The 10,827-nt window shown below is 35.1% G+C and overlaps 2 protein-coding genes across 3 annotated transcripts in view; both read left to right on the forward strand.

The window, feature by feature from the left end:
• The window catches only part of cts12 (cathepsin 12), a 69,685-nt gene that overhangs the window by 37,366 nt on the left and 21,492 nt on the right, over positions 1–10,827 (forward strand). The gene's annotated exons all lie outside the window — the stretch shown is intronic.
• On the forward strand, positions 5,696–9,784 carry plekhb2 (pleckstrin homology domain containing, family B (evectins) member 2). Of its 2 annotated transcripts, none has more exons than XM_056256546.1 (8): positions 5,696–5,714; positions 6,014–6,058; positions 7,162–7,314; positions 7,471–7,573; positions 7,658–7,697; positions 7,798–7,884; positions 9,028–9,145; positions 9,223–9,784. In XM_056256546.1, the coding sequence occupies exons 2-8, from the start codon at positions 6,022–6,024 to the stop codon at positions 9,354–9,356; spliced, it is 672 nt and encodes a 223-aa protein (XP_056112521.1). In that variant the 5' UTR covers positions 5,696–5,714; positions 6,014–6,021; the 3' UTR covers positions 9,357–9,784. The 2 variants fall into 2 exon arrangements, with proteins under 2 accessions (XP_056112521.1, XP_056112522.1); XM_056256547.1 differs by lacking the exon at positions 5,696–5,714 and adding an exon at positions 6,421–6,455 and having other exon boundaries at positions 6,034–6,058.

Here is a 10,827-nt window from a genome sequence, read left to right on the forward strand (position 1 = left end):
CGCGTTACAGAAGAAAGACCAAATGTAAAACTGGACTACATGATGTGGAAAGATTGCTACGTTGCTATGGAGACCGTCGTGGCCACCTTTGAGAGAAACTGACCTGTAAAACCTTCCTATTGGTTGAGGGACTCGCGTAGCTCCGCCCCCAAATAGGAGGGGCGTAATCTTACCCTTGAATTTGGGTGGAAAGGAGATGGAAGAATTCTTAAACGCCGAGAGGAAGTTCTCGAGTCTCCAGGCACATGTTCCAGCTGCCAAGGAATTTCCTTTGTTGATTGTGAGCGCGCGCCCGCTGATTTGTGCCCGTCTTTATATGTTTAATAACCTCCGTGACCTTCACGTTAAGAGAACTTTTGGCATCTGGTTTGATTTTTTTTTTACACGTATACCCATTAGAAGTCACTCGGACTTCATTCGTGATTATTTTTCTTCCAGGAAGCACAGAAATCCCTGATCTGAGGCCAGTTCTGAAGCAAAGCCAGATGTAATAGAGAGCACTGGGCTGGGTCTTGAACTTCATACACTGTTGAGTCCAAGGACGCATAAACTGCAGGACAAAAAAGAAAAAGAAAAAGAAAAAATAATAGACCTTCTTATTTGTGCATTCCACTGACACAGACCCAGGGCTGCCTGTAGCGAGAAGTCACCCAGTCATTTTAGCTTGGACAAAATACTCTTGCAATCACTGTTGCTGTAAGCTAAAGTCATTATCTGAAATTTTCAACATCCCATCACATTCACGCGCACCTTGTAATTACATGCAAATCAGACAGAGAGGGATGTGAGGGGGATTTATGGGATGCTGAAGGGAGGTTTTCTTGGGCCAACTGATGACGAACGAACACAAGGACTTACATCTTAGCACTAGCAAGGCATTTATTTATTTATTTATTTAAAGTCTCAAAATTTTAATAATTTTATTATAATTAATTATTATATTACAATTATTATGATTAAATTGTAATATAATTTTAGATAGTAAGTAATATCAAATAAATAATATAGTTTTCTTATTATATATAACTAATTAATATAGTTTTGTGTGTATGAACTATATATATATATATATATCATAAAACTATATTAATTATTTATTTTATATTATTTATAATATAAAATTACTATACATTTTAATGGTTTAAATTTTTAATAAATAGTAACCATATACAGTATTAGTAGTAGTAGTAGTACTGTCAAATCGATTAATCGTGATTAATCACATTTAACATTGTGTATATGTGTATGTGAATAATATATATATATTTATTTTTCATTTCATTTTTTTATTTATGCCATTTTAAATGTTAAATAATAATTAATTATATAATATTCTATAATAGTAATATAGTTCATAATATAAATACTAGTTTTATATTTATAGAATTTATATAGAATTAAATTATATTTTATTATATTTATAAATTAATACAATTTTAAATCTTAAATTAAAATCAATACATAATATAATATAATAAATCATGTATATATATATATATATATATATATATATATATATAAAGCCTATAAAATATTCAATATTCATTATTATATAATATTAATCACTATATAATATTTTATAAAACAAAATAATTAGTTTGTATTATAAGTTTTGATTTGATGATACATCTTTATTAGACATTTTTGCAGATCTACAGTATACTGTAAAAACACCATTGGCTATTAGGTTTTTATTAGCATTTTGTTTGTAGTTTAAATCAGAAACATTATAATTAGTACTCACATATGAAACGTAACAAAAAGCATTCAAAGACAGTTCACTTAACAGCACAAGCACTAATGTCAAGTTCTGTGACACTTACCTTTCAGTCACTGGCATGTGCATAGCTAACCAACACAGTATTTCCAAAAGACCCCATACATTGGCTATACTTCCTCCAAGCAACATAATCTTCTCTAGAAGAAGTTTGCAGTGTTTTGATTTCACAAGTTCCTCACACATTAGTTTCATGGAGGCACACAATTGGTTTGGTCGGTTAATCTGCCCAAAGATTAAGACAAAACAAAATCCGCAACAGCCAACCATTGGCGAGACATTGTTGCGTAAATCACTTCAATCTGGCCTCCATGAGCCTCCCCAGTATGAGTCAATGAGGATCAAATGAGATTATTTCATCCAGCACTGGAATGAGCTCAGCTGTGCCAACCAACTGCAGAACCGCAGAGCCACAGGTCACAGCAATGTGAGGACAGCAGTGCCAGGCCAGCAGTCTCAGACCGGTGTTGGGGAGTTTATAGCATCATTAAAGGGTTAGTTCACCCAAAAATAAAAATTACCCCATGATTTATTCACCCTGAAGCCATCCTAGGTGTCTTCTTTCAGACGAATTCAATCGGAGTTATATTAAAAAATGTCTCTTCCAAGCTTTATAATGGCAGTGCATGGCCGTTTCTGTAAGAGAAGAAACTTCTTCTGTTTTGAAGTCCATAAAAGTGCATCCATCCGTGATAAAAGTGCTCCATGCGGCTCCGAGGGGGGTTAAAAAAGGCCTTCTGAAGCGAAGCGAAACGATGCGTTCATGTAAGAAAAATATCCATATTTAAAACTTTATCGACTAAAATAACTAGCTTCCGGCAGACGGCCTACGCAAGTCTACTTACGCCAAAAGAGTAACACTTGACGATGTATGACGTAGGATGTAGGAGTAGCGTAAGCTTTGATGCCTCTCGGTGTTCAAACAAATGGCTGGGCAACAAACTCAAGCTCCTCCGATATTTCTCTTAAAAAATTGTCGTTTTAGACTTCTAATTCGTGACTGGTGTTTTGTTTTGCTCTATCCTCTGCGCTTCCGCGTTCGTCATTACGTTGTGCCTCAGGTCAAGGGTTAGTCTTTCCCCGTAAAACGATGCGTACGCCCGTCTGTCGGAAGTTAGTTATTTTAGTCGATAAAGTTTTAAATATGGATATTTTTCTTACATGAACGCATCGCTTCGCTTCAGAAGGCCTTGGAGCACTTTTATCATGGATGGATGCACTTTGATGGACTTCCAAACAGAAACGGCCATTCACTGCCATTATAAAGCTTGGAAGAGCCAGGACATTTTTTAATATAACTCCGATTGATTGTATTCGTCTGAAAGAAGAGTGTCATATACACCTATGGCTTGAGGGTGAGTAAATCATGGGGTAATTTTTTATTTTTGGGTGAACTATCCCTTTAAGGGTAGCTTCAGTGTTGGGGTGGGGTTGGCCATTAAGGTAGAGCATATAGTTATAGTGAAGAGTATATGGTTGAGGCAGGATATGCAATCATCAGTGCCACCCTAACTTCATGTATGAGGCTGCTGGCCTGGAGCTGCTGTCCACTGACTGCTGTGACGTGTGGTTCTGTGGTTCTGCAGTTAGATATACACTCACCGAAAGGATTATTAGGAACACCTGTTCAATTTCTCATTAATGCAATTATCTAATCAACCAATCACATGACAGTTGCTTCAATCCATTTAGGGGTGTGATCCTGGTCAAGACAATCTCCTGAACTCCAAACTGAATGTCAGCAATTTTGAGCGTGGCATGGTTGTTGGTGCCAGACGGGCCGGTCTGAGTATTTTCACGCACAATCATTTCAAGGGTTTACAAAGAATGGTGTGAAAAGGGAAAAACATCCAGTATGCGGCAGTCCTGTGGGCGAAAATGCCTTGTTGATGCTAGAGGTCAGAGGAGAATGGGCCGACTGATTCAAGCTGATAGAAGAGCAACTTTGACTGAAATAACCACTCGTTACAACCGAGGTATGCAGCAAAGCATTTGTGAAGCCACAACACGCACAACCTTGAGGCGGATGGGCTACAACAGCAGAAGACCCCACCGGGTACCACTCATCTCCACTACAAATAGGAAAAAGAGACTACAATTTGCAAGAGCTCACCAAAATTGGACAGTTGAAGACTGGAAAAATGTTGCCTGGTCTGATGAGTCTCGATTTCTGTTGAGACATTCAGATGTTAGAGTCAGAATTTGTCGTAAACAGAATGAGAACATGGATCCATCATGCCTTGTTTCCACTGTGCAGGCTGGTGGTGGTGGTGTAATGGTGTGGGGGATGTTTTCTTGGCACACTTTAGGCCCCTTAGTGCCAATTGGGCATCGTTTGAATGCCACGGCCTACCTGAGCATTATTTCTGACCATGTCCATCCCTTTATGGCCTCCATGTACCCATCCTCTGATGGCTACTTCCAGCAGGATAATGCACCATGTCACAAAGTTCGAATCATTTCAAATTGGTTTCTTGAACATGACAATGAGTTCACTGTACTAAAATGGCCCCCACAGTCACCAGATATCAACCCAATAGAGCATCTTTGGGATGTGGTGGAACGGGAGCTTCGTGCCCTGGATGTGCATCCCACAAATCTCCATCAACTGCAAGATGCTATCCTATCAATATGGGCCAACATTTCTAATGAATGCTTTCAGCACCTTGTTGAATCAATGCTACGTAGAATTAAGGCAGTTCTGAAGGCGAAAGGGGGTCAAACACAGTATTAGTATGGTGTTCCTATAATAATCCTTTAGGTGAGTGTATCTCGTGCTGCTCTGATCCCAGCTGTGGAAGTGACAACCGTCCACAGGTTACAGTCGGATTAGATCAGGCCTATCTGTTCTCATAACAGTAATGTTGCGCCATATTACTGTAAACTTCTGAACTATAAACTGGATCACAAAATGGTTTGTGTTTCGGTTTGTTGGTGTTAATGCAAATGTGAAGTGTTCAAAGGCAGTCTTGGTTCATAAACTGGGTTCTGGGTTTAGAGGCTTCGGTAATTCAGTATCATTTCGTTTTGACCCTCATTCACTAAGCTGTGTGTGGGAAAGGTCACTGAGGGAAACACTGAGGATAAGGCTTAGGCAAATGCAGTGTGATGTGTAACATGATGACTGCAGATGCAAATGCAAAAAAAAATTTCACCTGGTTTCTTATCAGTTAAAAGACAACCTATAAATGGGTTTGTGTATAAATGTTAGAGCAATGGACGTTTTTCTTCACCCAATTTCCAGTGAAACTGCTCCATCTAGTGGTGTCATGTTTTGTCTGATATGACTGTTTTGTTTAAATGTGGTGTAGTGTTTATGCACTTTTGAAACGGATGGTTTATGTGTGGATTTTCAAATTAATGTCACGTATTGGCTTTGGAATGGGTTGTTATTTTAATCTATTATTTATATTATTTAAAATTTCTATGGGGTTCATGCAAGCTATTGTCATCTTTAAAGAAAAAAGCTGCAAAAGACAAAGTAAATTCTATTTGTCACTGATATACAGAAAAAAGGGAACATTTAATGAATTTGTTAAGAAAATGATGTTAAAAAATAATATATTTAATACTACAGTTTAATATAAAGTCTTAATTTATGATATTACACACACACACACACACACACACAATATTATTAATATTAGGCTATATTAAAAACAATAGGCCTACGTAAAAATTTTAGTAGTTAATTGTAATGTAGGCTAATATGTTTAATTTACTTTATTAAAAAAATATATAGTCTTTATTAATGATAATATATTTATTATCATGTTAGTAAAGTTAATAAGAGTCTGTGAAACTTAATAAAAGTCGTGCTGATCATCTGATACAGTGACATAAGGCATCAGCTGAGCTGAGAGGAGGAGGAGGATGCTATTGATGTCACTTTGCTAGTCGCACATATACACTTCAAACATCAACAAACCGATAGAGGGTAGATTTACTCATTTCATCCATTTAATAGAACATAAATATGACAAACGTACTTTTTAAACGTGTTTCGTTGTTTTTAAACATCTTGGGATGTTTGTTTTTGTCGGTTTATCGTCGATTTTAGCATAACGGCGCCTCGAGCGCAAGCTAACTCTGAAACAGACAGGCGGAGAAGTTCAACCGCTAAACTATATTTACTATAAAACAGAGGCAATATCTACACGTATATGGTCTCAGTTTAATATTCAACACCTAAATTGGTCTTAGCAGGCTTTAATGGTATTGTTTTTATTTATTTAGGTAGTGGGATGGCGTTTGTGAAGAGCGGATGGCTGCACAGACAGAGTGAGTGTTTATTACACCATATTTATGGCATTAAAAAGCCCAAAATAACTACAACGAAGAATTTTTATGTCGAATTTGAGCATTTTGGGATGTTTTGTGATACATTTACAATATTAAGTTGCACTTATATAATTTAAAGCCTTCTGGGAACTCATGAAATATAAATAAATTATGGAAAGTGTTTATGCTTGGAGGGTGAATTGAAAAGCTTTTCAGTTTAGTTTTCAGTTTTTATTCACTTCAGTAAAGCAGTCATGAACGACTAGTTTCTTCCTCTTCTTGACAAGTTGTCTAGGCATGAGTTGTTAGAAGGAAGTTGAAAAACAGCTGAACTTTGTCTTTGACTGTGTCTCAAAACCTAGTGAGCTGACTATCTAGGCTGCATCTTGTTATTCTTGTAAGTGTTTTAAAGCTATTTTTAGATGTTGACTTCATGATTTCTGTTTGATTCTTTTTTATTTTATAGATAGTTTTGATTAGGTAGAACTATAGCGGTCAGATTAGATTTACAAGCAATCTTTTTTTATCTTTGTAATTTAATAAATTTATAATGAATATATAATATAAAAATATAAATAAATTTGATACATTAAGTTATTTTATAATATAAATTAAAAATGTTTTTATTTTTTACATGTAATTAAAACATGGCTGTTATTAAAATTATTTTGTCTAAATAAATTATAATTAAAATGATTTTTATAATTTAATACATTTATAACATAATTAATACAACTTATACTTTATTTTTTATAATTTTTATAATATAATGTAAAAAAAATTTGTATTAAATTAATTTATAATAAATGTATTATATGAAAATATTAATACATCTTATATATTTAATTATTTTATAATATAATTAAAAAATAATATATATATGTTATCTAAATGATATATGTGTAGTTATTTTATAATTGAATACATTTATAACATAAATATATACATACATATAACATACCTTTTTACTTAAATTATTTAATAATATAATTTTAAAAAATAATATTTTTATAAAATTTTATAATTCTAAAAAGTAATTAAATAAAAACAACAGCAACAAAATAAATGAATACTGCCTGTGACTAACTGCTGTCATCTATCAGGCACCATCTTGCGGCGCTGGAAAAGGAACTGGTTTGACCTCTGGTCAGATGGACGTCTGGTCTTCTACGATGACCAGCAGCGGCGGGACATGGAAGACGAGATCCACATGAAGGTGGACTGCATCAACATCCGCAACTCCAGCGCTTGTAGAGGTGGGTGTGATCTGTCTTTCCTTCTGCTTTTAAACCGCAGGACACGAGAAAGCCTCAAAAGTGCCTTTTTATGTAGTGCTTGAGAGGTTTTTGTCCAACACAAGATTAAAAGTTCTGATGTGTTGTTGTTCTACATCCTCCATTATTTATTCCCAGATCTCGCGCCACCCGAAGGCAAAAGCAAAGACTCCCTCCTGCAGATCGTCTGCCGGGACGGTCGGATCATCAGCATCTGCGCAGACAGTGCAGACGATGCTTTGTGAGTCCAGTTTCTCAGTATTATTTTACAATGTGTGCTTTAAAATGAGATTCCTCAATATAAACTCGATGTATTTTCTCGCAGGGCTTGGACCATGGCCCTCCAGGATGCCAGACTCAACACTGTGAGTTATATATTCACTGAGTGACACATACATATTTGATCTTTCACATTTCGGAAGCATTACAGAGGCATTTTCTGTCATGCATTGGTGTGTTTTGTAGGTTGTGGCGCCCTCTCAGATCGGTTTTGCAGAGGACGTCGTAGCATCAGCGCCTCCGCCATATTCTGAATTAAATCCAACTCCACAGGTAATAAATATATCCTCCTATTGATATTTAAAGGGAAAATGGCTTATGTCCAGTTTATGTGGTTGAATGTGTTTTAAGGGTGTGTTCACACTTGTACTTCGGTTCTTTGGGTCCAGACTAAAAAAGAAAATGATACCTGGTTCACTTAGCGTTCTCACTGTCTTTTTTAACACCGAAGCTAAAGATACAAAACAAAAACCAGCTGTTTTTGGTTCGTTTACATGTCTTTGGTCCGTGTTGCGTTCATATTTCATTCGATTCGCACCAGAGTTCGTTTGGAAGCGGACCGAGACAAATCTTTTCAGAGGTCTCGGTCCGCTTGTTTGGTGCGCACCAGGGTTCGGATGGCAGCGTTCACACTTATTCAAATGACCCGCACTAACAGAGCAATCGTACCAGGGTTCGTTTTAATCTAACCAAACCTGACAAATGTGAACACGCACTCTAAAGCTATTTTTAGATGTTGACTTTTTTTCCATTTCTGTTTAGTTAAGAAACTTGCTTGACCAGGAAGAACTATTGAGGTCGGATTACATTTACAAGTGACACTTAAAAGTATATTGGCTGCTATAAACAGGTTATCAGAATGAAAGAAAAAATAAAATAAAACAATAAAACACTGCTTGAAATGATGTTTTCAGTTTCAACTAGTTCAGTGGAGGAAAACAGGACACTAAATGTCAATTGTTTTCCAATAATTATTTTCACTTTATGGCTAATTTTAAAATTCTATACTTTTTTCGGCTAAATAAATTATAGTTATTCATTATTATTACAACTATTGTTCTTTAAATTTTATAAATGTAACAAATGTTATAATTTACAATTTTACTCATTTTTATAATTTAATCATTTTATAATGGAATAAAAAAAAATATATTTAATCACATTTTATAATTAAAATATGATTAAATATTACAAAAATAAAATAAATACAAATAAAAACATATAAATAATTTAAATGTATAACAAACCTAAAATAAATATCAAATAAATGAAAAAAACAAAATCTAAATTTAAAACATTAGGGAACTGATCATACACAAATGTATACAGATACCAATAATAATAATAAAAAAATATATATACCTGATATGATACCGACAAATCATGCATCCCTATTTTATGTTCTTGTTGATCTAGGTTTTCTATCCTGATGGATATGGCGGTTATGTTTCTCATCCTCCGCCTTACGCCACACAGACGGTCTATTCTGCAGATGGGCAGCAGTATGCAGTTGCTTACCCTTATCATTATCAAGGTAACAGGAAGTTGGTTGGCTTTTGACCTATGACCTCTATGTAGTTTGATTGACCTTTGTTTATTTGTTTCCATCAGGTGGATATGCACCCGGCGTCAACCACGTGATAGTGCAGGAGCGTCGTCGTGACGACACAGGTGATGTTGCTTTGGGGATGTTGGCCGGCGCTGCGACGGGATTGGCCCTCGGCTCTCTATTTTCCGTATTCTAATGTATTTGCGTGAACCCAGCCCTACCCCTCCTGACCTACAGCACGGGACACTGTTCCCGTGCTGTTTTAACTTTGCCTTTACGCCTCGTAACGCGCAGGTCTGATAATGTAGCCGGGCTGGGGGTACGTTTGCTTGCTTTTCTGTATTCGTCTTTGTACCAAAGCTTATTATGCACCACAAAAGTGTTTGCTTTGCAAATTTAATCTGTAACTTACAAAGATGTACACTAAAGTATTGGCGGCTAGCCTCGAGATAAGGATAATCAGTAAGGTTTAAAGGTCATCCGCTCTTGAATAAGACAAAGTGTCTATTGTGTCTGTCGTCTTACACTAATGATGCCCTATGAAGAAATGGAACAGACCCTGATGAAATGAATGATGGGTAACCTGTTTTGTTTTCTATTAGTTCGTGAAACTGTTTTCAGTGTGTCGCTTGCAGCTGTAAAGCCAACATTTTTCAAAATTAATATGTTTGTGACAGTCTCTTTTTGAAAAAGGAATAGTTCACTCAAAAATAAAAATTCTGTCGGAATAATTTTTTTTTTTTTTATAATAATAATAACGTTATTAAAATCATTAATAATTTTTTAATAACGTTAAAAATCATATGCGTTTCAAGCTATTTTAGAGCGAGTAAATAATGGCAGATTTTTTATCTTTGTGTGAAATATTAATTTAAAGCTAATTTGACAGGAAAATAATACTAATGATGATGATGCATTATTAATACTGTGACGGCAGTTGCGATGTTATTCAGGAAGGAGTAAAGAGTGCGTCCTTAATTCTACCGCACCTTTTCTGGTTGTTATTCCTTTCTTTCCCTTTGTTTTGTTTGTGGTGGCCTTCATTTAATTGTGTTTATTTATTCCCAGTGTTAATATCAAGTGTGTATTTTTCCCTTTTTTGTGGAAACTTTACACTTTCTTTGTGAGATAATTTTGGGTTGAAAAATTTCTGTGATTTTGATTTGGTCTTGACTCCTATTTGTAGCTTTCTCTCTCTTAAGAGTTAATATTAAATGTTACATATTTCCAATTAACTAGACAATGATTATTCCCAGTGTTTGTGATGGGATGCGATAAGGGAAACTTCAGGGAAAAGTTGGATCGACTTGTGATTGTTTAGACTTACTGTCACATTTACACAATTATGTGATCGATTTGACTGTTGTGTTTACTTAGCAGGTATAATTATGAAGATATAATATAAGTGATAATAATCATCATTGTTTAATTTATACAGGATTTATCAGAATGGATTTCAGGTCATGATTCAGTTTAACACTTTAATGAACCAATGATTTGGAAAAATGACATTTTCATCTGAGATATGCTTATATCATTTCAAATGTGTTTTTTTTTCTTTATTGCTATGTTGTTTGGTCCTCAAAAACACAGTTTAAATGTTATGTTTTAAAATATACCAACATAATCATCAGTGTGTTATTTATAAACTATTAAAATAAGATGTC

This window comes from Rhinichthys klamathensis, unplaced genomic scaffold, assembly GCF_029890125.1.
Source record: "Rhinichthys klamathensis goyatoka isolate OS25496 unplaced genomic scaffold, OSU_Roscu_1.1 h1tg000127l_1, whole genome shotgun sequence".
Lineage (NCBI taxonomy): Eukaryota > Metazoa > Chordata > Actinopteri > Cypriniformes > Leuciscidae > Rhinichthys > Rhinichthys klamathensis.

Bases quoted from the DNA above. Each gene is read 5' to 3' on its own strand.
- plekhb2 (XM_056256546.1), top strand. From the start codon at position 6,022: ATGGCGTTTGTGAAGAGCGGATGGCTGCACAGACAGA. The intron at 7,574-7,657 runs GTGAGTCCAGTT...ATTTTCTCGCAG, and splicing joins GACAGTGCAGACGATGCTTT to GGCTTGGACCATGGCCCTCC. The intron at 7,885-9,027 runs GTAATAAATATA...TTGTTGATCTAG, and splicing joins AATTAAATCCAACTCCACAG to GTTTTCTATCCTGATGGATA.